Source organism: Molossus molossus, unplaced genomic scaffold (assembly GCF_014108415.1).
Source record: "Molossus molossus isolate mMolMol1 unplaced genomic scaffold, mMolMol1.p scaffold_m16_p_1, whole genome shotgun sequence".
Classification (NCBI taxonomy): domain Eukaryota; kingdom Metazoa; phylum Chordata; class Mammalia; order Chiroptera; family Molossidae; genus Molossus; species Molossus molossus.
The window spans coordinates 247942467-247969285 of NW_023425344.1; the positions used below are offsets into that span (position 1 = coordinate 247942467).

General features: G+C 59.2%; 1 protein-coding gene across 1 annotated transcript in view; it reads left to right on the forward strand.

Annotated features, from left to right (window-relative positions):
• Nucleotides 1–7581: 7581 nt before the first annotated feature.
• The window catches only part of EML1 (EMAP like 1), a 173094-nt gene continuing 153856 nt past the window's right edge, over nucleotides 7582–26819 (forward strand). The window contains exon 1 of the mRNA XM_036279861.1: nucleotides 7582–7691. Within this exon, the coding sequence (XP_036135754.1) occupies nucleotides 7664–7691 (28 nt within the window). The 5' untranslated portion in view covers nucleotides 7582–7663. The remainder of the gene's footprint in view (nucleotides 7692–26819) is intronic.

Below are 26819 nucleotides of genomic sequence, written 5' to 3' on the forward strand. Positions count from 1 at the left end.
CCCGCACTGCTCCCAGAACCTGTCCAGCTGTGACCCTCCTGTCCTCTGCAGGCACTCTCTGAAGTTCACCCGCCCCCTGCAGTTCCCCCGACAGTCACACAGCAGGCCACACCCCACAAACTCCATGCCCCCCACCATAATCCCTCCACATACCAGCGCGCCAGCCACCCACACCAGGCCCCCAACGCCCGCCCCTCACTCCATGCCCTCTGCTTCCTGCCATGGCGGGTCCTGGCGCCCACAGGACGGCATTGTCCATAGGCCACAAGGCCCAGCACCGCAGGGGCACAACTTGGCACTTTTTGGAAGGGCTTGGAGGGGCTAGCTCATTCTGGAAACTTGCCTTTACCACCCCCCGAGTTAGAAATATCTGTCCCTTGCGGAGCCTGAGCCTTCCCATCACTATTTCTGCAGATCCTTCAGAGTATGGCCCATTTCACAGATGAGACAGTCAAGACCACAACACACAGCCAGGCCGTAGAGGACTCAGGACTCAGACCCCTGGCTCTTAGCACTCAGTGACCTCCCACAAGCTCAACAAGCCAGGTCACTGCAGGCCTGGGCTTGCCTCTGAGTGTGGAAACCCAGGGCTGGAGATGAGGTGCTAGAACCCTGGGTCTGCTGTTGTCTCTGGGGGTCAGTGTGCCCATCCTGGCCCTCCTGAGCTGCTGCCTCTTATAAAATAAACAGGCTTTCTGCCCAGCCGGTGTGGCTCAGTGGTTGAGCGTCAACCCATACACCAGGAGGTCGCCGGTTCGATTCCCAGTCAGGGCATATGCACAGGTTGTGGGCCCGATCCCCAGTGAGGGGTGTGCAGGACGTGGCCAATTGATGTTCTCATTTATTTATTTATTTATTCACCTGAGGACACCCTTCCATTTTTTGTTCAGATAGAGTGGGGGAGAGAGAGAGAGAGAAAGAGAGAGAAACATCGACGTGAATGGGACACATCGAGTGGCTGCCACCTGCCCAACCAACCAGGGCCGGGGACAAACCACAACCGAGGCACGCGCCCTCAGTGGGAACTGAACCCGGGTCTCTCTGGACCGCAAGCCGATGCTCCAACCGCTGATCCAAACCGGCCAGGGCTGTTCTCTCTTATTAATGTTTCTATCTATCTCTCTCTCCCCCTGCCTCTCTCTCTAAAATCAATTTTAAAATTGTTTTGTTTGGTTTTGTTTTTTTAAACAGGCTTTCTGTGAGCAGATGGCTCTCAGACCTGGCTGCATAGACAGTCACCTGGGCCAGCTGGATCGGTCTATGTATAGGGTGGGGACCGGAAACTTCTCTTTTTAATGCTCCCTCCCCACCCCCAGAGACCCCAATGTGCAGAGGGCTGGTTCGAACCCCTGGGACCAGGCAAAATGGATGGGATAAAAAACAAGGCCCTGCAGCTGGACCTCCTAGGTCAAATCCTACCCTATTTGTCACGGGTTATGGGGCTTAGGCCTCAGTTCATCTGTAATGGAGAACAAATAATAGGACCCATATCCTAAGGTTGGTGGGAGAATTAAGAGCGTTCTACATGGATCGTGCTTAGCATGGAGCCTGTCAGCGTCAGTGCCGCGGACCTGGGGGTGGCGGCTTTATTACTGTCACCTGGGAAGAACTTGTGTGGGTGGCCAGGCGGTGCAATTCCTAGAAGAACCACACGGTGGCGCAGCTCCGCAGGGCTCCGATTTGTGCTTTGGCGCCCCACACCCACACAGGGTCCAGGGAGGGACTGGAGGCTCCCCAAGCTTAGTCTCCAGGAGGAGGGGGCGGAGCGAGAGGGTGCAAACCCCACGCGATGCAGGCGCGGGAAGTGTGAGGTATCTACTGACCCCTGGGGTAGAGTGGGGAGGAGGGCATCACTGTCCCCATTTCACGGATGGGGCCACCGAGGCACGGAGGGTCGGGCGGCTGGTGCGGGTCGTAGGAGCGCTGTCACGCAGGCGGGGGTGCAGTGATTCCTCCTCATTTCGCCGTCGCTCATCCTGGCGATGGGCCTGGACCTGGGCCCGGCGGTGGGGCTGTCGGGAAGGGGCTCACCGGAAAGGGCGGGCAGGAGGAGCGCACAGAGGCGGGTGGGTGCAGGCTGCCCGGGAGGGCTGGGGATGCCCGGTGGTGCGCAGAGCTGAGCTGCTTTAACGCTTAAAATGCTCTTTGCAAAGAGTGGAAGCCACCTCCCATGCCCTCGGCTGCAGGGGCCTGGAGGCTGGTGACAGGGACCCTCCCGGTGGTTTGTGGCCCAGATCTGGCTGGGGGCAAGGCCTCGGGAGGCTTAGCTTACTTGGGCCAAGGTGAGAAGATGGCCCAGCCTGGTCGGTGAGAGGCTCCCCCACCCACCTCTTTGCTCTGGGTGCTGGGACAGGAAGCTGGCTCTGCAGTCACCTGGTGGCCCTGCAGCCAACATGGGTGGGCGGAAAACCACCGTTAGTTGCCCACCTGGGAAGGTTCTGGATGGGCTTGGCCCCTCCTGGTTGTCTTGACCAAATGGGCATGGTGCCCTTGACACTGGTCCAGAGTCAGGAAGGTCCAGCCCAGGCGGCCTGCACACAGTGTGTGTGGGGGGGTTTCCTGGATGACTCGGTGGAGACGGGGTCACCTGGAGGGGACGTCAGGGCAGGGTGGGAGGGGCTCAGGCTAGCGGCTCTCCTGGTATTTCACCCCCTCTCTCTCTGTGTGGGTGCCTGCTGCCCTCCAGGAGAGGATCCTGTGTCCCTAGCAGGCTTCCTGACGACCGGACCCGAAGGTCTCAACACCCCTGGGGCGGGTGACTCCTACATCCACATATCTTCCCGGACCTCACCCTTGGGCTCCAGACAGCCTCCGGCATCTCCCCTGGGTGTCCAAAAATACCCCCAGCCCAGGGAGGGGCAGACGCTGGGGGTATTTCTGGCAGGAAGGTCACTTCTCTGAATCAGGGACAGGGTGGGACGGATGGAGTCCCGGCCTTCCTTGGCCTGGGGCCTTCAACTCCCTCTGGGAACAGCCTCTGGGCAAGTCCTTCCCGCTGGAGGAGACCGGGCTCACCCCCTGGTGTTGCCCACCTTCTGCAGCCCCTCCTGGCGGTCCAGACCCCTGGTGGGAGGCAGCCTGCGGAGCCAGGGGCAAGTCTGCCAGCCCCTCGGGGGGCACTCAAAGGCTGGGGGCCCGAGGAGGCCTGAGCTCAGGAGGTGCTCAGCTCCCAGGCCTGCCCAGGAGGCTGCCCCATGGGCCAGGGGCAGGAGGCCAGGCGGGGCGGGGGCGCTGGAACCTTTCCTGAGGGAAGAGCCTGGCCTCCTAGTGGGGTGTGGAGGGTCCCAGAGTCTGTGCTGGGCACCCAGGGGCAAAGGGCTCGCCTCCCCTCCCTCTCCCTCTCAGACCCAGCTTCTCTGCTGGTTCGGCTTTCGGGGGGCACAGAGAGGATGATGACAGCAACTGCAGCAGGGCTCCCCCATGCCCACCATGGGAGGAGCCCCGTCCAAGCCCTTGGGGTGGCCTGGACCCTGGGTGAGGAAGGGTCCGTGATGAGAGCCACGATGATGCTCACCTATGGAGTGGCCTTCCGTGGGCCCCTTTCTATGGACAAGGCCCAAGAGATGGGGCCGCTGTCCCTGGGAGCCCAGGAGCCTCCATGTCCCTTGGTCACCCCCACGCCACTCACACACCAGATGACAGCAGCTCTTTGGCCCCCACACAGAGGTGAGGGGGTTGCCCCAAGGAACCCAGGAGCTGTCCACACCCTCACACTTCAGGGACACCCAGAGCGGCTGGACAGGCCGCTCTGCTGGCTAGGAGCCCAGAGACTGGGGGCTCCCCCAAGGCCACCCACGTGGCCATCAGCTCAGGGGCCTGGGCTGGACGGGGCCTGGGTGTGCCGGAGTGTATATGTGCAAGCCCACGTGTGTGCGTGTGTGAGCCCGTGCATGTGTGTGAGCCCTCTGTGCATGTGTGTAGGTGAGCTTGCGTGTGTCCGCTCATGTCCTCCATATCTCTGTGTTTCTGTGGTCTCCTGTCTCTGTCTGTCTGTGTCAGGAATGCAGCCATGAGTAGGGGTCTCGGGGTCTGTGTCTGGTGTCTTGGGCTGCGTGTACCTGGGTGTGTGTGCTCTGACCCGAGCTGTAAGGAGGCGTCTGTTGTAACCAGACGGCCCCGGGAAGTTTCACAGGCCCACAGGCGCCCATCCCCTGCTGTGCATGGTACACTCCATCCTCACTCCGACGTCCAGCGAGGTGAGGTGGCCTGCCCAAGGCCACCCACCCAGGAGGCCTGGGTCCACCTAGTGTAGACATCATGGTCCTTCTTCGAGTCATGGCCCTGAGGCCCCAGGTGAGGCTCACGGTCTGAGACTGTCCTGCTTTATTTACAGGGCATACGCAAGGCCCAGGAAGATGGAGTCCTCAGCAGGGGGTCCCCAGCCAGGAGCGAGTCCTGAGATGCACTGGGTGTTCCTGGGGGGTGAGGGTATGGGACCCCTGAGGCCCAGCCGGAGTCCGTGTAAATGTGGGATGAGCAGCGGCCAGCGGGCGGGAAGCGGAGCCTCCACCCTGACCCTGCCTGGCTCAGACGCCCTTCTCAGCTTGGGTCAGGCCAGCCCTGTTCTCCCTGGTCCCTCCTGGGACCCTTGCTACCCTGACTGGTGCTGGCTGAGCAGTGTGGGAGCTCGGGGGTGGGGTGCGGGCGGGGTGCTGAGCCTATGGCACCCAGGCAAGTGGCCTCCTCTGGGAAGTGGGACGGCAGCTTCCCTCAAACCACTGACTCAGAGAAGGGCTCAGAGGGCCCAGCTCAGGCTGGTCCCCTGCCGTTTAGTACATTGGCATTCTGCTTGTCCTGTGCCCCAACTCCTGCCAACCGCTAGGCCCCACAGGCAGCCCACCTCCCGCCACGGTTCACCCCTGGAGCCCCAGCCCCTCACTGGCTCTTCCGTGTCTGCACCTGCCCCTGGTCCTGCCTGGGCTCCCGGCTCCCCTCCAGGGTCTGTCCGTGCGACAGTCCTTGCCCCAGCCACTGCCCTACCCTTCCTCCTCTGACCCCAAGCCTGCGAGCCCCGTGGGCTGCCCATCGTCATGCCCACTGAGTTGTGGAGATGGCGTCAGACATGCCAGGTCTCAGTGCCCACAACAGGGACACCAACGGCTGGCTGGACAGTCAAAGCTGCAGGATGAGCTGGCAGGAACCAGAGGGCACATGTGTGTGTTTACCCACCACATGTACACACACCCACACGCGCATACCTGTTCCTACACCATGTATACATGCTCCCCTGCACATGCCTATACAAGTGCACATGGGCTGGGCAGACACCCCCCCCTACACTCATGCACACTCACACACATTGTCACACACACATGTTCACTTGCACAAACCCGGACCCACACTCACACATGTGCACACACATACACATTTTCACGTGCATACACATAGCCTCATGCATACATGTTCACACCCACACATATGCTCACTGGCACACACGTGTTTGCACACACACACAGTAGGCCCATGGCTGCTTCAGTGACCTCAGGAGCAAAGGAATCAAGCTATTTTTTCCCCAACACATGTTCCCACAATAAAGAAAACAGGAAGGGACTTGGGGCCAGAGGCAGGAAGGGGAAGTGGCCTGTGCACAGGAAGCCGGCTCCAGCCGGAGGACTCTGGGCCTGTTTGGGTGGGACTCGGGGCAGACAGACACACTGGCTGCAGGGTGGGAGGTGGCACGCCCTCTGACGCGTCAGCCCTGGTGCTCATCTGCAGCACAGCCCGAAGGTGTCACCCTCCCATTTCCAGGTGAGAAGCCGAGGCTGGGGCCAGGCTTGTCGCCGTCCCCGGGAGGGCTGGTGGAGGGGGCATTGGACCCAGGCCCATCTAACACCATGGTCTTCTGGCTCTGGTCCTGAGCCCCCGCCAGGGAGCCCAGAGCAGGGCTGCAGGAGGGCACCCAAGACTGGCCACGGGCCCCTGTGGGAACATGCGTGTCTGGAGGCAGGACTGAGTGCCTCCTGCCCAGAGCCTGCCCAGCGCCGGGCACACAGGAGGTGCCCACTGTGCTCTCCAGACGTGGAGATAGGCAAGAGAGGACCCGCCACCTGCCCGTAGGCCACCAGCAAGGCAGGTCTCCCCCACCCCCCTTCCTGAACTTGCTCCAGCTCCAGGGCTCCTGGGTGCCCCTTCCCGGCACTTGCAGAGGCCTGGGCACCATCTCAGTTAATCCCGGAAACCTGAGACCAAGGTGAGAGTCCTCCTCCACTTCTTCCCTCACTCTGTCCTAGGCGCAGGCCTGGGCACAGGGCTTTCCCCTGACCCTCCCCCGGGAGAGGTCTGGGAAGGGAGGAGGGCATTTCTGCGGTGGAGCGGGTGGGGTTCTAGGGTTCCAGAGACTCTTCCAGTCTGGCTTTGTCTTTTATTTTCTCACTTAATATCCAATGTCCGGTGGGAGGGACCCGGGATGACCAACAGTCCTGGTGTGCTCGGTACACAGGTCTCCAGGATGCACGCAGGACTTTCAGGGCCAGAACAGGGGGAGGCCCAGGGAAACCAGGGCAAGGCGGTCACTCGAGAGGGACTCCAAAGCCATTTAATCTAAACCCACCTGATGCCTGAACTCCCTCCACTGTGTCCCCACCCAGTGGCTGTCCAGCCCTGCTTACATACCTCCAGTGACAGTGAGCTCAGTACCACACAGAACTGCAAAAACCAACCAAGAGGTGGACACAGCCAGGACCAGGCACTGACCACAGTGAGGCAAAAGTGAGCAGAGCAGAGGTCCCTGGCCCACCTTCAGGGGCAGTCGCACAAGGCTTCCCAGAGAGATGGGGAGCACAGGGAATTCCTGCCCAAGGGAGCAGCATGAAGGCCCAGAGGCCTGGAACCACCGCCCAGGATTGAATTTCTTAGCTTTTTGTGTGAGGGCGGGTGTGACTCCCCTCTTGGTCTCGGGAAGGGAGTTCCTGTGGAAGCACCAGCCAGAGTTCCTGTGGAAGCACCAGCCAGCCCTCCCGCCTTCACTGCCCAGGTCGCTGAGCAGGTGTCAGTGCAGATGGATTTGCTGCCACTTGTCAGGAATGCCATTCCCCGAGGTCACTTCGCTGAGGCTCAGGGACCCTTCAGCACCAGCAAGCTCCAGCCACACCCCTCACTGGCCAGGTGGCTTTGGGTGGGTCACTTAGCCCTGCCTGTGACATGGAGACACTGGTCACAGCTGCTGTGAAGAGCACAACCCGGCATGGGCACATACCCAGTGGTGTCCCTCGTTCTTTCTCTTCAGTGTCCACAAACGCCGGGTGGAACCATCCCAGGGAGAGAGTGTGCAGGCATTCTGGGTTCCCCAGGACTGGGGCTGAGTTTTGGGGGACTGACCGGACACCCAGAAGTGTCGCAGTTTCTCAGGCACCATTCAGAGGCTGCCGAGAGAAAGAGAAAGAGAGAGAGACAGGGAAGAGAGAGAAGAGAGAGAGGGGCCCGGGCAGGGAGGGCAGTGCCCAGATTTATCCACCAATCGCGCGGGCTCCTGGCACTGGAGCAGTTCTTATCTGCCCAGCCCAGCATGGGGGGGGGGGTGGCCGGGCTGGTGGGGCGGGACACTGCCTGGGGACTGGACGAAAGCAGGGCCGGCAGCCCCAAGCCCCACCAGGTGGGTGACAGCCGGGAGTGCTCCGAGCGTCCCTGCAGGCCGGTGGCTGGCTGCCGGCGCCTCTCCTGCACCATGTCGGACGGCGAGGGCCCCTCAGCCGGTGAGTGGCAGCGCTATATTTACCCACTACAGGTCCGGTTGCACAGTAAAGGCCGCTGCTCCCAGAGAGCACTGCCCGCCCCCCCCCCCCCAGGCTGCAGGCAGCCCTGGGGCTGGACCCCTTCCTCCTAGCCTGATGCCTGGGGGCGGGGGGGTGTGTGTGCTCCTGGAAGGGGCAGTTTGACTTTAGAGCTAAGTTCTGCCACCCACCCCCACCCCCGCTTCCCGGTGGGGCTGCCGCAGGAAACTGTGCGCTACAAACCCCCCCGTCAGCCAGGCGTCCAGAGCGGGCCCCTCGCGGCGGGGCTTAGGGGGCCGCTGGGCGCCTGGGTGGGCTCAGGGTGCCAGGGGCCCGGAGCTGCCGGCAGTGAGTGCGTGAGAACACTTCTCTGAAGAGGGAGCTTATCCGAGTCCCCAAAGGTCTGAGACCCGTGGGAGGTTCTGAGCCCCTGACCTGCCAGGACAAGGCTGTCCTAGTTTGGAGACAGCCAGGGACACAAGTAGGCAGGGACGACCAGATGCTGGGTCTGCCTGCATGCCCCCTGACCTGCCCCTGCTGAGGGGCTGTGGTGGGGACCGGCTGCCGAGTCCCTGGCTCCTCCAGTTGAAGACAAACTGCGATGTGGACATGCCCCTGCCCTGGCCTCGTGGAGCAGGGGCGATGACCGTGTATCCCCGGGGGCCCATCGAGGACTCGGGTGGGGCTGCCAGGTTCGAATCCTGAGTTCTTCTCTTCCAACTTGGTGACCTTGGACAGGTGGCTTAATGGCTCTGAGCCTCAGTGTCCCCAGGTGTAAAGGGAACCGTGGTAACGGTCCCTGGCCACAGGTGGTAGTGAAGAGTAACCATAGTAACCTGTGCAAACGTCTGCCGGTGCCGGGTGTGCGGTGGGGGGGGGGGCCGTGATGCCTTCGCGGAAGCATCCCGTGGGAGTCTGGGCAGGAGTCCAGGGCTGCGGGGCCCGTGTGTCCTGTTCCAGTCCCTCCAGCCGGGTCACCATGCCTAAGAGGCTGCAGGGCCATGGACTCAGTGGGGAGAAACACCACTGGAGAGAATCGTGGGCTCGTCAAGCTGTCCCGGGGGTCCGGGGCTGGGCTGTGGGTGCTAGTGGTATGTCCCCACCCTGAACGGTGTCTGATGGACAGTCCCGATGCCTGGGCCTGGCCGAGTCAGATTTGGAACAGTGTGTGTGTGTTGGGGAGGGGGACACGGACAAACCTGGCCTGACCCGCCCTCTTCCGCCGGGCGCCAGTGGCCCTGGCTGCCAGGAATTGTCCGCCGGCTGTGGAGGCCGAGGAGCCAGCGTGGGGGGGGGGGTGCAGCAGACAGGCCCTTTCTGGCCGGCTCTGTCCACACCTGACACGAACCCGGAATAGCTCCTTCCCTCCACCAGGGACACGGCCCTGCTTTTAGCAGCTAGTAAAGCCACCCTGTGGAGATGGGTATTTCAGGATGGCTGGGACAATATTTAGCCGGCTGGGGCCATGGACCGGGCCCCAGCGTCTGTGTGTGTGCGTCTGTGTGTGTCCAGGAGGCTGGGAGGAGCCTTCACTGCCCTTTCACTGTTCAGAAGAGGGTCACCTGGGTTGGGGACCTGTGTGCACCATCCTGGCTCTACCCACCCTGTCTGGGCAGGTCACCCTGGGTGAGCTGAGGGCTTGGCTGTCCATCTATAAGATGCCATGTGACGGCCTTTGGTCTCTGATGGGCTGGGTTTGCGACAAAACCTGGTTGGTAGAATGAAGACAGCACCCGGGTGCAGCGTGTTTGTTTATGGGGGTCCCCTGGAGGGAGCTGTCTGAAGTCCAGGTCTTTCTAGGATCCCTGCCCTGCACAACAGACAGGGCCCAGAGGCTGCTGTGACATATTTGTACCTATTTTCAGGAACCAATCCCTGGGCCTGTCAACAGCTGCAAAAGTCTCAGCTCTCCACCTGCTGCCTGTGTGACCTTGGAAAGATTACTCAAGGGCGCCATGCCTCAGTTTCCTCGTCTGTGAATGGGGACAATAATAGGACGTTAGCTCCTCAAGTTCCAGGGAGGATTAAGTGACCGAAAGCATGTAATGCTCTTAAAATAATGTCAGGCTTATTGTTAGCAGTTGTAGCTGTTATTATTATTCAACCAACAAGTGAGCTGTGGCCCACCGAGCAGATGCAGGGACCCAGTCATCTGCTGTGTCCTGTGTCCTGGCCATTCTGGACACACTGTTCAGTGCCTGGAGGGGGTGGACCCCCTGTGTAGGTCAGGAAAGTGAAGCTCAGAGAAGCAAACACGTTGCCTGAGGTTGCCCAGCTGGTGAGTGGTAAAGCGAGGATGCGAACCCAGCTCCTCAGGCTTTGTTGGTGCAGAACTCAGATTCGGTGCCCCTTCCGGGAGGTCCCACCCTGCTCGCCTAAGGGGGGTTGGTGGTCTCGTAGGCCTGTTTGAGCCTCAGACCTCGTCATTTTGGAGACAGTGGCTCAACACTGCCCACAACAACGTGGAGCCTGTCACAGAACATGGCCATGCCCTGGCCGGTGTGGCTCTGCGATTAGAGTGTCAGCCTGTGCACGGAAGGGTCGTGGGTTCGATTCCCAGTCAAGGACATGTACCTGGGTTGCAGGTTCATCCCAGGTACATGTGGGAGACAAATAATTGATGTCTCTCTCTCTCTCTCTCTCTCTCTCTCTCATGTCTTCCCTCCCTGCCACTCTCTCTAAAAATCGATGGAAAAAATAACCATGGGGGAGGATTAACAACAACAACAAAATAACAGCAAGACATGGTACCGTGTCAGGGCGTGAGGATCGGCCTGGGGTGCACGGCCGCGTGCCTGGGCCGGCAGCCGGCCGGCTAAGGTTACCGGGAGTCAGCATCGTATTTATAGCAGGGACTCGGCTGCACCCACACCTGCCAGCCCACACACCACGTCCAGCGAAGGTGCTGCCCTGACAGTCGCCCAGATTCGGGGCCTGGCTCTGCCCCTTGGTGAGGCGGAGCGTGGCTGGGTCCCTCCCCACCGAAGCTTGGTTTCTTCCTCTGCAGAATGGGGCCCCATCAGTCCCTCCCTAGGCCTGGGGACAGTGTCTGAGTGACTGGCCCTGCCTGGGTAGAGGGGTCCAGAAGGTGCCGGGTCTGTTGATTGTCTTTTCCTGCCTTTGACATTGAGACCCACCCACTGCGCTGTGGGCAGAACTCCCCGGGAAGAGAATCCGCCTCTGGGCTGCCAGTTCCCCTGCGTTTGGGAAAGTTTTCCGCCAAGTGGCTTTGCAATTCCAAGCACCAAAGAACAGGCCACATTATCAGCAGGCCCATCAGAGCCCAGGGTTCGAGTCTCTGCTCTACCACTCCCTGGCTCTGTGGCCTTGGGTGAGTCACTTCACCTCCCTGAGCGTCAGAGACGAGTGGACATGAGCCCCGCCTCCGAGGGTGGTGAGGAGGGACACCCCTCACCTGAGTACAGAGCGACCCTTTCTCCTCCTGTGTCACCTCCCAGCAGCCCCCCTCTGGGCAGCAGTCACCCCGTTTGTGCAGTGGGAAGTGGCTGGCTTGCTGGTGTTCTGAGCTGCCCGAGCTTCTCAGCTGGGGAGGGCTGGCAGTTCTCCGGGTCCCCAGAAGGCCCCCACACTCGGCTCTCTAGGCATCTCCCTCTGCCCGAAAGCAAGGAGGCTTGCCAAGGTGAGGGCCTGACCCGGGGGTGGCCACCCGTACCTCACTCAGCTCCCCCTGGCACCTCAGCTCAGAGAGAAGCCCAGCCCCCGACCTCATGGAGAGAGGTCCTTGCCAGGGAGCAGGGCAGCCCCCCCCCCCATTTTATGTGAGTTCTGTTCTCCTTTGTGGTTCCAGCCAGCTGCGCGATGGGCCTGTGGTGGGGACAACCTCAATGACCCGCCAGCTATTTAGGCCGAGCTCCGGGAGAGGTCTTCTCCCGGGACAGGCAGGCTTGGTCCCTGCGCCTGAGTCTTTCCGGGGTGCTCCCCTCTTTTGGTGAGGGCTGCCTCCCTTTTCAGACAGGTAACTGGGTTCAGGTTACATCTCTTGGGCAATAGGGAGCCAGTGCAGACTGGAGCCAGGGGGTACCTGGATTGCTTTAGAGTGGGGGGGGCTGGAGAGAATCTGGGGTCCAAGAGGCCCAGGAGGGGGCTGGGCAGACGGTGCTGAGGGGAGAGGGAAGGGAGGGGAAGAATGGGGGCATGTGGGCACTGCTGGGTTGGGGGCGGGTCCGGGGAGGCTGAGCCTGATGCTGTCTCCCCCATTGGGAAGGGCTCTGGGGGACAGGCTGCTCCAAGTCCCAGGGTCACTCGGTAAGAGCATTGGAGGGGATGGAGGATGGTTTCCCGGGTCGGACGGACCTGTCACCTGCAGTGGACACAGACAGGTCCTTCTCTCTGACCTTCAGTCATTTCATGTTAAGTGAAGGTGACACTGTGACTCTGGGGAGCGTCATGGGTATGAGATGAGAGGATGCCTTGGAAATCCTGCGAACAATGCGCGGGGCACCTGTGATACTGATGACAAGGACTTAACCTGGGCAGCATCGGATGGCCTTGCATGAGGCTGGGGGTGGGGAAGGGCAGATGTGGACCCTCAACATGGTGCTCCCCATTACTGCCCCTCACAGCTCCCACACATCACCGCCCACACCACATCCCACGCCCACACTTCCACCCCTGGGGTCCCCATGTGATGGAGGGGAAACTGAGACCCAAGAGAAAGGCTGGCTCAGGGTCCCTGTCGAAGGGATGAGCTGGGACTCGGGCCTGTTCCCAAGCAGGTGCAGCCCCTTTGGCGTCTCCACTCCGGCTTTGCCACGTCCTCCTGCTGAAAGGCAGCCCATCACCCGGGCGAGTGGGGCCGCACCTCCTGCAGGGACCCCTCCCCGACTTCTCCGACCCAGGGGCGCTGCATCCTTGGAGTGCCCTTGCTTCTGCTCTTGCTCAGAAACAGCTTAGACGGTGCCAACCTGGACACCCCGTCCTATTCCTAGAATGTTGGGTGTCAGGAGGTGTGTCTGGTGGGCTCCGTGTAACCTGGGACAAGCCTCCTTCCCCTCTGGCCTCAGAGAGGTGGTTTGTCTGCCTCCAGTCACCTGGAACCCTCCCTGCACACACGTTCTGCGTTATGACCCCAGGCAGGACCCAGGACACCTGCTCTGTGCCCAACCCCCTGGTCACAAGTCACAGCCGTCGAATGACTCAATCCTGTGGCTGAGTCCTTTTCCCAGGGTCCGAAGTGCCCTGGGGCTTTTACACCTCTGTCCAGAAATACAGGTTAGAAGCTGCTTGCTGGCAGGTCAACAGGTATTGGATCCATTCTAATGGAGTTTTTTCTTGACATAGTAAGATAGGTTTTATTTATTTTTGTATTGTCTTTTAAAAACAAAACAAAGCTGTTAGCATTTGCAAACACTCATCTATCTTTCCTTGAAACGATGCCGTCACCATCACCACGGATCCCCAGCCGGGTCAGAGATACCCGGTGTTGTCAGCAGCTGCTGATTTCACAATTTTGTGTTTGTTGAAATGGCGCCTTTGTATTTCACGGCCTGGATCGCTCAGGATGTGGGAAAAACAAATCTCGGTGGCTAAAAGCAACAAAGGACGTGCCTGCAAACCTGGACACCTCTCGGGGCGGCTCCTCTACACGCTGGCTCAGCCCGGTGCCTCCATGTGACCCACGCGACCCCAGGCATGAGGCAGAAGAGGGAGGCAGACATGCCACACTGCCAATCGAGTGTTCCCACCAAGAAGTGACCGATATAGCTGCTTTCAGGATTGCACTGGCTCAGGCAAGTTACCTGGCCACACGTAATGGCCGGGGGCGGGGGTTCAGCCCTCCAGCAGCATCTGCCCCCACTGGCTGTGTCTCCCAGTTGACTTTTTGTTTTTTAAAGTAACCCTTTCTCGTTACGGCATGCTCGGAGCATGCGCGCTGTGGTCGGCTGGCATCCGAGATGTTGTCCGTGAGTCCTTTCAACATGCAAATCCCAAAGCAAGGGGCAGAGTTTTCAAAGCATGCTCTCTCCCACGGACTTGAATTTGCATTCAAAAGCACAAAACTAAGTTTCCGAGGGATCTGGTCACAACACCAGCAAGGAAAATCGGAACCAAGAGAAACAAGAGCCGTTAATTTCCCGAAGCGCCGTTGTTGATCGATTACTTGCTGAGATACCAAAAGAGGGAGTCAGGATGAGTAGTTCAAGGGCCTGTCTAATCAGAGCCGTCAATGTTAAAAAACGGGATATCAATTTAGAAGGAAATGATTATAGGAACATATTGGAAAATCAAACTATGAAGAGCCTGTGATTCTTCCCTCTGGTACTGACCGGACTTCCTTGATTCTGTGACCCCACCAGATAGAAGCTGCGTCCTCATTTGAATAACAGGCTTACCCAGCTGACTTTGAGTGGAAGATAACCAAACAAATCCAAATAAAATTCACAGCCTCGCGGAGGGTTGTGGCAATGAACAACACACATTGTTTCATATAATGAGATAAAACCTGGTTTATCATAACGTTTGAGCCAGTCGGTGTGGCTCAGCGGTTGAGCATTGACCCACGCACCAAGAGGTCGCCGGTTCGATTCCCGGTCAGGACACATCCCAGGTTGTGGGCCTGATCCCCAATGTGGGATATGCAGGAGGCAGCCAGTCGATGTTCTCTCTCATCGATGTTTCCCTCTTTCTCTCCTTTTCCTTTCCTCTCTCTCTCTCTAATATCAATAAAGAAAAAAAAATTAAAAGTAAATAAATAAATAAAAATAGCATTTGCAGAGCCCACAGGTTGCCTAGGAGTCTCCCTCAGAGTCGGTGCTGTTGGCTGAATTGCTGGAAACAAACCTGGAATTTGGTTGGGACTCGTGGGCGTAGGGGTCGGACGCTCCTGCAGTTCTGAGTCCCACGTTCCCACCTGTAAGCCAAACTGTTTAGAGAACTCTGCCTCCCAAGTTTAAACACCTCTTCTGGGAATCCCATCTCATTTATTTTGAGTGGAAAAACATGTCAAAACGCTGGTTCAGCTGCAGAAGACACCCTTCCTGCCGTTTCTCATGGAAGGTGTGAGCTCCCGGGCAAGGGGACGTGCTGATTCAGCAGGTACTTACTAAGCACCGACCGTGTGCCTGGTGTCCCGCCCAGCACTGTGGCCCGAGGGGAGGGCTGGGGGACTGGCCTTCACCTCGCACTTCGGTTTCCTCGTTTGTAGGGTTAATGGACTAAGGTGGCTGGAGCAGTAACCGAGAATGTATACAGTAGGCACTAAATAAATGTGGGCTCACTTCCCCTAGGGCTAGTGTGCACGTCTGTGTGAATGCATGCTCTCGTCTCTCTTGGGTGTGCACCGGAAGTGGAACTGCTGTGTAATACGGTGACTATGTTTCACCTTTTGAGGGACCCGCAGACCGGTTTCCGTAGCGGCTGCACCGGTTTGTATTCCCACCATCAGCGTGTGAGGGTCCCTCCAAGTCCCCACCAACACTTATCTTTCTGACTCCACGCGCCCTAGTGGGTGTGCGTCTCACTGTGCTTGCATTTCCCTCGTGACTAGTGGCGCTGAGTATCTTTTCATGTGCTTGTTGCCCATCAATCACCTCCTGGCTCTGGGAACTTAAGCCTCAGTTTCCTCATCTGTAAAATGGGGACAAAGACGTATCCTGGGGCCCTGGCACAGAGTGGCCGTTCAGCAGACGTTTGCTGCTTGAAGTTGCAGGCTGGGCTTAGAGTCCCTCTTCTGAAGGCTGGTGGAAGGAGGGACATGGAGAAAGCTGGAAATCCGGAAGTTTCTGCAAGTTCCAAACCCCTTTAGAAAGGGGTACCGTCGCCAGACAACGTGTGGACGGACACTGGCCCAGCCCGGGGTGACTCCTTCCCAGCTTTGAAGCTCTGCTTGGGTGGGTAGGCCAGGTGACCTGGTCCCATCGACACAGCCCGGGTGAATCATAGACGAGGTGGGTGTCCAGATCACAGGCTCGACGGAAACAAGCCCAGCCTATCATTCGGGTTCCTGGTAGGAAGGCACCTTTTTAAACAAATTTTTCCCCCTTTATTGATTTTTAGAGAGAGAGGAAAGGAGAGGGAGAGAGAGATAGAAACATCGATGAGAGAGAACATGGATTGGCCGCCTCCTGCATGCCCCCCACTGGGGATCAGGCCCACAACCTGGGCATGTGCCCTGATTGGGAATCGAACTGGCGACCTCTTGGTGCAGGGGTCGACGCTCAACTACTGAGCCACACCGGCCAGGCTAAGGAGACAGCTTTGGAGTTTTCTAATCTGGAATCATTTGGCCTCCTCCCCTTGGCTGCTCTTGAAGGGGCTGACATTGTCCTTCCTGGACTTGCAAGCTTGCGTCTGTCACTGGAGAGTTCTGGAAATAGGCCAGGAGCATCCTCCCATGAGGCTGGCGGGAGCCTGGGGTTGGGTGGAGGTGCCTGATGGTCAGGCTGATTGTGTAGCTGTAACCTGAGCCAGAGCTGGGCCGGAGGTGAGGGAACCGATCAGCTTGTCACAGCTGGCAACCAAGCCTCCCTTCGCTGCCCCGGAGGGTGCGGTTCCGTTCTGTCTGAGCCCAGTGGGAGAAATGGACGTGAGCACCCCGACGGCCTGGATGTTCCGCAGAGTCTACGATCTGGGAAAGCCAGGTCCGGTCGGAAGGGGGTTTGGGCGGGGTGTGGATCCTGCTGCAGCCGGGAGTCCCAGGCTCTTCCCTCACCTTGTCACCGTGTCCTCGGCCCCTTGGGCAGCAGGTGAGAAGCAGGGACGAGGCGTGGCTGGGCTCAGACAGACTAGCCTTCGCATTCCAGCTCTGCCACCTGCTGCCGTGGGGTCTGTGCACGTCCTATCATCTCTGCGGCCTTTGTTGCGGCCTCGTGTGTCAAATGAAGCTGAGGATACCTTACAGGATGCTGTCACGTGGGACTGAAGTATGACGGGCTTCCCCGGAGCCTGATCCCGTGGGAGCTCCAGGCGGCGTTGGGCCCCGAGGCCCCGCTGGCTTCTCGCCTCCGCCCAGACCCTCTGCTCCTGCAGGCTGGCGGTGGCACTGTGTTGGGTCCCTGGGGCTGCCGTGACCACCACCACCAACTCGGTGGCCTGAACAACAGGAAGTTACTCTCACAGCTCTGGAGGCAGGAGTCTGAAACGAGTGTCACTGGGCGCGGGCCCAGGCCCCGTAGGAGGAGAATTCGTCCCCCCCCCTTCTGGGTCTGCCGGCTCCAGGTGTTCCTTGTCTTGTGGCCACGCCACCCTCTCCTCTTCCGTGCACCCAATTGCTGTCTGTTCCTCTCTTATGAGTGCATGTGGGACGGCATTTAGGGCCCACCCGGACGATCCAGCGGATCTGTCATGAGACCCTTAATTCACTCACATCTGGTAACATTCAAAGGGCTGGGGATTAGGGCCTGATGTCGCTGGGGCCACCCTTGAGCCCCTGTAGACACCCACACAGGGTTCCTCAGAGAACCTGCAGACCCCCGGGGGTCTGGCCAGGGACCCAAGGAAGCGGATAAGGGTCTGAGATAGCCGTCTCCAGGTGGCTTTGCCCCAAGAGAGAGCCCAGCACTCTCCTGGCCCGTGACCCCCGCCCTTCTCCCTCCCCCGGGCTCCTCCCCTCCTGCGTCCGGTCTCGGTGCCTCCGGGCTTCTCTCTTGATATGGAAAGAGAAGCTTTTAGATTTAGAAACGCTTTTCACCCATGAAACCTGGATCCCAAGACTCCAGAAGGACTCAGTCGAGGCTGAGCATCCCAGAAAGCCACGGCCGTGGCCTCGGTTCAGGACCACGACCTCTGCCCCCCAGGAATGGCCACCAAGGGTCCCACAGAAGCTCAGCTCAGGTGTGAGCGTCTGGCTCAGAGAAGATGCTGGACAGGATAGTTCCCAGGCCTTCCATCTCCCAGGCCTCAGTTTCTCTGTCTGTGAAATGAACCCGTCTAGAGCAGCCTCCAAAGACCTTCCAGGTGGAGAAACCACGCAAGCACTCATTCCCTTGGCCGCCAATCCCGGCCGGAGAACCTGCTGTTGGCCAGGCCACACCCATGTCCTGGGGCACAGAGGACGGTCTGTCACAGCCACACAGGAAGACAAATGAGCGGATGGACCACGAGAACCCAGCGAGTGTGTGTTTTGAGAGTTACGAGGGGTGGGCAGGGAAGGCTTCTTGGAGGAGGTGACCCCGAGCCAGGTCTTGAGGGATGAGCAGGAGGTGACAAGGGAGGGAAAGGTCTTCCAGATCAGAGGGAAGCATAGAAGGTGTAGGACACAGGAGAGCACAGTCACCCGGGGCCTGGGAAGACGCTGAGCCTCCAGCATGCTGGACACGGCTTTGCACGTGGGTCTTCCTATCACAGACCGAGTCCCCCGAGGGAAGCCTGCTGCGTGGAAGGTCCCGGGAGCCCTGGCACAGACGCAGAAGCAGCAGCAGCATTTAGTCAGTAGGTCAACACTTCCTGACACTCAGGTGAGGAGGGTTGTGCAGACAATGGACAAGTAAATAATCAGAGTATGTGCAATGGTGACGAGGGTGACAAGGACGGAGGGTGGTGAATCGGGGAAGAGAGAGTGCGGTGCCGCAGACAGAGGCCGAAAAGGTCTCCCTAAGGAGGTGGCACCGGAGAAGGGCCTGAGGGGTGAGCCCTGGGAACATCTGAGGGAAGGGACATCTTCCTGGCAGAAGAAACAGCAGGTACAAAGGCCCTGAGGTGGGAGTCCCAGGTCTTTTGAGAGAACACCAGCAGGTCAGCTTGGGCAGAACAGAGCGGGGATTAAGACGTGAGCTCAGAGAAGATTGTGAAGGGTCCTTTTGCAGCTCCAGCAGGAATGTGCGCTTTGACCCAGAGTGAGAGAGGGCCAGGGAGGGTCCTGAGCAGAGGAGGGATGACATCTCACTTGGGTTTTACTAGCAAGTACAGCAAGTGGGGATGTTAATGTCCAGAGGTCCCGAGTGTCAGATCAGAGATGTCAAACCCAAGGCCTTCTTGCCCAGAGAGCTGGAGTCGTTACTCACAGCGTCCCTGATGGAGCTGCTCCAGAGTCCCCCCGAATGGATCTGGTGAGCAGTGGCTGATGTTTAAAATGCCATCCAACCGGCCCTGTTGGTTCAGACGCTCTGGGACCTCCGACTTCTTGGCCTTGAGACAATGCAGACAGTACAACCCCCAGGAGAGGCTTTTCTCCTTATGTGGCCAGAAAGACCCCCCAGTTTCAAGTCCCTGTCTGATTATCCCATGGCAAGGTCTTGGACCGATAACACAGGCACAGTCCCTCACTCGTAACTCACGAAGTCCACAGGGCTGTCGGGTAGAACATCTGAATTTCAGATCAACAACAGCTACACTTTTAGTGTAAGAGTAAGTGTGGCCTGAATGTTGTTCCTTATTGACCACTAAAGAGCCCCCCGCCCCCAGGGGCACCTCCGATGATGCTGACCCCCAGCCCAGCTCCTCCTGTGCACTGTGGTTGGAGCCAGAGAGGGTAGGGATCGGGTCCCCGACATTCAGGGCCACAGAAGGTGCCCCAGCCCTGCTGGCGTGGAAGGCTGCCTGGCGAGGGGCAGACCCGAGGGGCGGGTCATTTCCCAGGGAAGGGGAGCCTGTGTCAGGACTTGGCCACTCTGAGCTGCCCTCTCTGGCTTCCAGAGCCCGGACCTGAACCGTCTTTGGCTGGTGAATGGCAGGTTGCCAAATACAAGGTCAATGTTCTCCCGTTGGTCTCCTGGCCCCTTAAGAAAGTGATTTATGGGCCTGAGAAAACAGGGTCAGAGGGAGGGGTACACAGGGCGGCCTGACTCCTGGAGGAATCTGCTGCTGCTTCTTAAAAACACACATTAAAAAACATTATACATCTAAAAAATCAGCAGGCTTTTGATTTTGTTTTTGTTTTTTTAAATAGTGATGCCTGAAAAAGGAGAGGAACCCTTAACTGTGTGGGTGACGGCAGAGCCACTCCAGGAAGCTGAAGGCAGGGCATGCTGCGGGAGGGACAGGCTTTGCTGGGAGACGCCCGGCAGGGCTCCCTGCTCTCGGCCTCTGGGAGAGGGACTGCACGGGCTGGGCCTCGGTGTCCTGGTCTGTAACCGTGTCCCTCAGCATGGCCGGGAGGGGAAGTGGGGAAGGAGGTACAGGGGCATAGGTCACGTGGAGGGGTTTCTGTCCACAAAGACCAGTGGCGTTGTGGTCTCGACCCCCAGGAAGTGCACCCATCCCCCCACCAGCCCTATCTGAGGGACACCCTCTCGTCTGAGCCCAGTGGCTTGGCAACCCTGACACTTAGCTAGTGGGACCCTCGGGGAGAACTCTTCATTGGAGTTAAATCTGAGCCCATCTGCCTGGCACACACGGGGCCTCCCTGGGTGATCTGACCCGTGGCCACCCCAGGCTCCCTGCCCAGCGCCGCCAGCACCCTCATACCACCCAAGTGCAGCCAGGCAGATGGACCTCTCTGCACGTCCCACATGTTTCTCCCCTGTCGGTCCCTCTGCTGGGAACAGTTTATCATTCCCAGCAAAACCCTCCTTCCCTCCCACCCTCGCCTTCCGGGCCAGAGAGGGGCCTCCTCCGTGCGCCTCCATTGCTTTGTGTGTCCGCTCAGCAGACGGTGGCTGTCTTGAGGGCGGTGTCCATGTCTGGGTCACCTCTGTGCACAGCACCTGGCACATAGTAGGTGCTCAACAAACGGTCCTGTCATTTCTCTGCTGTTGCTGGTCCGCGTTCCTCCACGGCCTTGATGCACTCAGTCTGGAGAGCTGGCTCAAGGCCCCTGTGCGCACTGTCTTCGCCTCCCCAAACCCCGTCCGTCAGCTGGGCATCGTTACCGCTCCCATTTCCGGGACAAGAAGACTGAGGCTCAGAGTGGGTGAATCACCGCCCGACAGTGCAGAGAGGTGTGAGGGTTCCGTGGCAGAGCTGTTGGGCTGGGAAACCGAAGGGCTCTCCATCCAATGCCCCCACCCTGCTCTGTCTGAAACCCTCCTCGGCCCTGCCCCGTGTCACTGAGGGCTGAACCCTTCCCCTCCCTGTGCCTCAGTTTTCTGATGTGAGAAATGGGGGATGCCGTTGACGGTCTCTAACGCGCCTCACCACTGGGGGTGGGGGACACAGACTCTCCACGCCCTGGATGCCAACCATCTGAAGATGTTTCCTTGTCCCAGCACTAAGCTCCATCACCCTAATCCTGTGGCTGGTGGAGTCCTCTTCAGCTTAGGGGGGGTCTGCTAGGGTGGGGAGGGGGCCCCCCTCGCCCAGCCTGGGATGCCTTCTCCCCACTTCCTGCTCCCCCCAAGGTGGGACCCATGACACTCGGAGAGCAGAGACCGTGGGAATCCTCTGGAGGCCAGGGACCTCCGTCAGACCTCTGGTTGGGGTCGCGACTCAACTCTCAGACCTGCCTGTTGTCTGGCTGCGGGTGCCGGAGGAGGGGGGGGAGGCGGGGCCGCGGCCGACCTCCGGGGCTCCCTCTGGTGACCTTACATTGTTGTTTTCTGCTTTCAATTTCCACTCGGCTGAGTAGAAAGTCCGAGGCAGAGGTGTGGGCTTGCACAGACGAGTTCACTTCTCCCAAGCCCTGTTTTGAGGACAGATGAGTCAGCTTGGCATCCAGCACTGGACAGGGAGCACTGCCCAAGCCGTTCACCAGCTGAACAGGCCTCAGTTTCCCCACCGCCAGCGTGGCACTGGGGTGCGGACCCCGGGAAGTGTGGCCCGTGGAGCTGATGTCCCCGCCCCCTGGCCCCTCAGACAGCAGGCCCCATGCAGCGCTACCGCCGGGCAGGTGGCCACGAGGAAGAGCTGTAATCTACCCGGCCGCAATCCTGCTAATGGTTTATCTGCCTTTCACGAGAAGGAGGTCCAGCTCCCGCCAGGCCAGGAACAACAGGTCTTTGTGAGCTGTCGGGAAATCGAGATGGACTCAGAAGACGGCGAGTCAGGTGTGGGCGCCTTATCTTTCCTGGCAGCGCCGGGCCCTCTGGGCCCGGTCCCCGCTGGCAAACGGGGGAGGCATGAATAATAGAAGGGCTGGCACTGGGCTCCCAGCCACCTGGGCTGTGTCGGGCGCAGAGCGGAGGGACCACAAGCACCCACCGCAGGGGACAGGCAGCCGCAGGGCACGAGAACCCTGGAGGCCCAGAGGAGCTCGGCTGGGTCACACCTCTCCCAGAGGCAAGGTGTTTGCATCAGCGACACTGTAAGGGGCCTGGGCTTGAACCTTGGATCTCACAAGCTGTGTGTCCTTGGGCAAGACACTTAACCTCTCTGAGCCTTTAGCCCCTCGCCGATGACAGTCTTACCTACCTCACGTGACGGCTTCGGGGGCTCCAGAGGAGAGCCTGGCACACAGTAGGTGCTTGGCTGGGCAGCTGTGGCAGAGCGCGCTCCAGGGACAGGCAGCAGCGAACGTCGGCTCCGTTATGGCTGCAGACTGGCGGGGAGGGCCTGGGCCAGCCTCTTCCCCATCCTGCACCTCTTCCTTCCTGGGAAATGGGGGCCTCTCCTGATTCTCCCCAAAGCTTTCGGAACTCCAGTTCTAACTGGTGCTGATTGGTGGCTCCATCCCTGACCCCCCACCAGGTGGGGATGAGGGTGGAGAGGTAGAGCTGGTGGCCGAGCAGGGGCCTCCAGAAGGAGGTGTGGCCTGAAGGAGCCAGGCCCCAGGCCAAGGGTCCACCCAGGAAGCTGAGGCTTCGAGCGCTCAAGTGACCTGCCCAGGGTCACCTCGGCCAGCCGTGATGTGCTCAGTGAGGGGACACTCTCTTGACCCCAGGATGACCTTCAGTGAAAAGGAGCCTGGGAGGGGAGTTGCCCTGGGCGAGCTAGATTGCCATGTGCCTGCAATGTGAGGGTCAGCACCTGCTGGGCGCCAGGAGGGTGCAAGGAGGACTGTCCCCCGTGCTTTAAGAGGTGCATTGGGGGTGGGGTACTGACCGGCACCAGTCACCTCTGACTTAGGGTGGGTCTCTGTGTGGTGGGACTCAGGCCAGGAACTTGGGCAGGGGGTGCTGGGGAGCAGGGCCCACGGTAGGACCCACACTGATAAACCAGAAAAGTAACAGGGTAGCAGCCCTGCCCTGCCCTGCTGGTGCAGGAGCTAGGAGGTGGCCGGCTGGCCATCAAGGCCACTCTGTCCCGCTCGGCCGTGAGTCACTGTCTGGCTCGGGCCCAGGCGGCCGAGGGAGGCTCTGGCTGGGCTTCCCCACGGTTAGCAGCCTCAGTGCTCAGCAGCCCTTGGGGCTCCTGGGGCTTCTGTTCCTTCAGATGCTGGGGTTCGGGGGTCTGAGTGCAGGGAGTTCTAAGTCTGTCCTTAAGGACAGCCACCGCTGTCATCGGCCTCTGTCTTCCATGTCTAAAGCCTAAGGCCAGTGGTCTGAGACCTTGATGTGCACACGGTCACCTGGGGGAGGGGTTCCTGAAGTGACACATTCCTGAGCCCCACGCAGGCCTGTGGGATTGCATCCTGGGGCTGCCATGTGCTTCATGTGCCCCTGTCTCAGACCCCCCTTGGCACATTGCTGAGACCCTCAAGCCCCACTTTCTCAAGTCCCCACCCACACAGTCCTCATACAGGCCTGCACCCCCCAAGGGCACCTCCTTATCGTATGGACTCACACCCATGTTCCCAGGGACGTGCGGGCTCTGGTACCCACACAGACGTGCATACACGCACGCAGACCGGTCACACCCTTTGCAGGGCCCTGTGCATAATGTTCAAGAATGATTGGAAATTTCGAGATGGTGGCAGCAGAACATTCAACCCAGCCGGGCCCTGTGTGACAGCATGGGTCACCCGTCAGCAGAGCCAGCCTGCAGACACTCAGGTCACACATGCGGGGACCCTCGTGGGTGACCTCCCCACAGCGTGTGCACACACGCTCCTGGGCACACACTAGCATGGGCGGTGCGCCTTCAGAACGACGTTTTATTGGGACGAGGAAGTGTGCTGGTTAACGTTTAATAAGCACAATCAAAGTTGAGTCATATGTGAATTGCTTGTAAGCAAGAAATGCCAGATGGAGTATTAAATGAATCACTGTCTTGGGTTTCATGAGTAACATTTTAATTGGGTTCTGACTAGTTTGGGAAAACTTTTCAGCTCCCCCACTCCCACCCAAATCCAAATAAAACCAGCACTGAGTTAAGGCCTCAAGAGCCACGGAGCTCACCGTGTGGAGTTTTGTGGACAGACGTCTCTACCAGACAAATCCCCATGAGTGGGGCACCCTTCCTGCCTAGGAATGAGAACAGGGGTTCTCACATTCCCTGAGCACCTACCATGTGCCGACCCCTGTACTGTGTAACATGCGATGAGCACATGTGATCTATGCACCGCTGTGTGTAAGTGCCAGGCACGGTGCCTGGTGTACAGGAGGTGCCTAGCCAACGGTAGCTTATTGCTGTATTTCATCAGGGCCTGGGATCCCACTGATTGTGAGATGCATGTTTTCTTCTGGACCACTAAGAAAGAGAAAACAAGCCCAGCCGGTGTGGCTCACTGGTGGAGCGCCGACCCACGCACCAAAAGGTCGCCGGTTCAATTCCTGGTCAGGGCACATGCCCAGGTTGTGGGCCAAACCCCCCATGGGGGGCATGCAGGAGGCAGCCAGTCGATGTTCTCTCTCATCTATGTTTCCATCTCTCTCTCTCATTCCCCCTTCCCCTCTCTCTAAAATCAATGAGAAAAAAAAAAAAGAAAAAGAGAGAGAGAGAGAAAACACTGCCATTCAAACCCTGACTCCAGCCAAGACACTGAGGAGAGGTCACGCTTCAGTCTCGGAGGTGCTTAGACGAGGACAGCATGTCTTAGAGTCGATGGAAGGGGGCATCAGCCTCCCCAGGCGATGCCCGGGAAGACTGAGGCCCAGAAAGAATATAAACCAGCTGCAGTGGTGTTTGGCTCTTTTATATGTGATCTGAGGCGTAGGAGGGCTTATGACTGAGTTCCAACCACCACATATGCAGGGTTGCTTTGGGGAAGGACACCTGCCTCAGTTTCCCTGCAATGCTGCTGGGGTGCCCAACCTGTGCAGCCTGGGGGCTAAGGGGTTCCTCAGGGCGGAGGCTTCATTCTCTGCATTCCCCACATTTGACCCAAGGCGGGCACAGTTGGGAGCATTTTCTTCAAAGCAGGGTTTAGAGATTGTAGTAATTTTGAGGCCTGGAGGCCTGCCCTGAACCCAGGACCTCCCCTCAGGCAATAATTCATTATGCGAGGATTTTTCACAGACAGCAACTGGCCTTGGAAGGCAATGGGCTCATGAATATGCATAGGCTCATCCTCATAAATTATGCATTTGATACTGAGGCTTCCTGGGGAGGCCAGGGGGCTGGAGTGGCTCAGGCGACAGAAGGCTGGTTTACAAGGGCTCCTTGCAAAGCCTCCTGCCCGCCTTCCCTCCATCACAACAACGCAGCGGCGCCCCAGCCTCCTTCAGACGCGGGGCTCTGCTTCTCAAAGAAGCTGGGGTCTACTTGGCTGTTGCTCCTCTGCCGGCAGTGCTGGTGGGTCTGGAGGGGCGGTGGGGGTGGCTTGCACCGGGGGCAGCTCGCTTCAGGCCCCCAGGTGCTGAAAGCAGTCTGACCTCACAAGGCCTCAGCAGCCGAAACGCTGATGCCCAGACGCGTGATTTACATGTTTAGATTTGAAGAGCTCACGTTCCTCCAAACCGGAGCCTGCTTGGGTCCAGGTGGCCCTAACATCACCCAACAAGCACTGGGCAGGGAGTCAGGATGGGGCCCAGGTGCTAGAAGGAGGGGAAGGAAGAGACTCTGCTCCCCATACAGCAGGTGTCTGGGGCTAGCACGGGGTGCCCTCCCCCCGCCCCCCAGAGCCAACCTTGCCTGCCACAGAGGCTGCAGTGCTCACGGTGGGCACGTTGGAGGCAGGGTTGGGGTGTCTGCGCAGGGCTTGCTTGGCTGGAGATCACCTCTCCCAGAGGCCCTCCCTCTTCCTGCCTGCCTGCTGCCACACCTGCCCACCTTCTGCTCTCACTGATGCTCTGTTCTCTGGTGGTTCCCCCTCCCCGTGGCCACACCTCAGCCAGCCTTGAGTGCAGCTGGGCTGGACGGCCCCGCTTCTTTGTGACTGCCCTGTGACGGTCACACCTTCCCTGCTATCCACAGCCACCAAGTGAGGGCATGTCAACTTTCCTTCATTCATCCTCCCAGCAGCCTGGGCCGGAATCTCACAGTCTGGGCCTCAGTCAGAGAGGGATAGCCCGTCCTGGTCAGCAGCGGGGAGGTGGCCCTGCGGGTTTGGCGCATGTCACCTAAACTCAGTCACTTTGTCCAGTGCGGAGGCTCTGGGTTGAGCCCCAGCAAAGCCTTCCCCACCCTCACCTGCACAGGGCCTGAGCAGCCACCCCCAACACACTGTGAATCCTCACGGGTCAGGAACTGGGGGTGCTAAACCACTCCATCGACAAAGTAAACTTCTAAGTGTATATAAGAAACAAAATCTTGCCCTGGCTGGTTTGGCTCAGTGGTTGGAGCGTCGGCCTGCGGTCCAGAGAGACCCGGGTTCGGTTCCCACTGGGGGCACGTGCCTCGGTTGCAGTTTGTCCCTGGCCCCTGCTCGACGTGTCCCTTTCATGTCGATGTTTCTCTCTCTCTCTCCCTCCCACTCTATCTGAACAACAAAAAAAAAGAAACAAAACCTCTGCGGAAATTCATCGAGCAGAGAAAAGAACAAGGAACCCAGTTCCTTCCCTGGAGACCCAGCGCCGCCTGTGTCCGAGCAGAGGTGCCCGATCACGCGGTCCACGAGAGGGTATTTCCCGTTTCTCTCCCCGACCACCCCACAAGTTCCCCAATTGCTGCGTTATCTCCATGGCTACGGCTTTTAGTGACTGCCGAACATCATGCACGGACCCGTTCCTTACCGTGGGCATTGCTGTGCGGGATTTTTACACCACCGTTCAAAGGAGATGACTTTCGGCCATCGAGAACTTAATTCCCACGTCACATTGCCGATGGAGGGTTTCTACCCCTGCCCCTCCTCCAGGCCGCGAGCCTCCTGTGGCACAAACACACTTTTCTTCCCAACCTCACTGCAAGGGCTCAGCCCCCAAACACGAGCTGCCAGTCGCCAAGATTCATCTTGGTCTCCTCAAGTCAGCACCTCTCCCGGGCTGGACAGTCCCCAAGTCGGGCATCACCGGCCGGCGC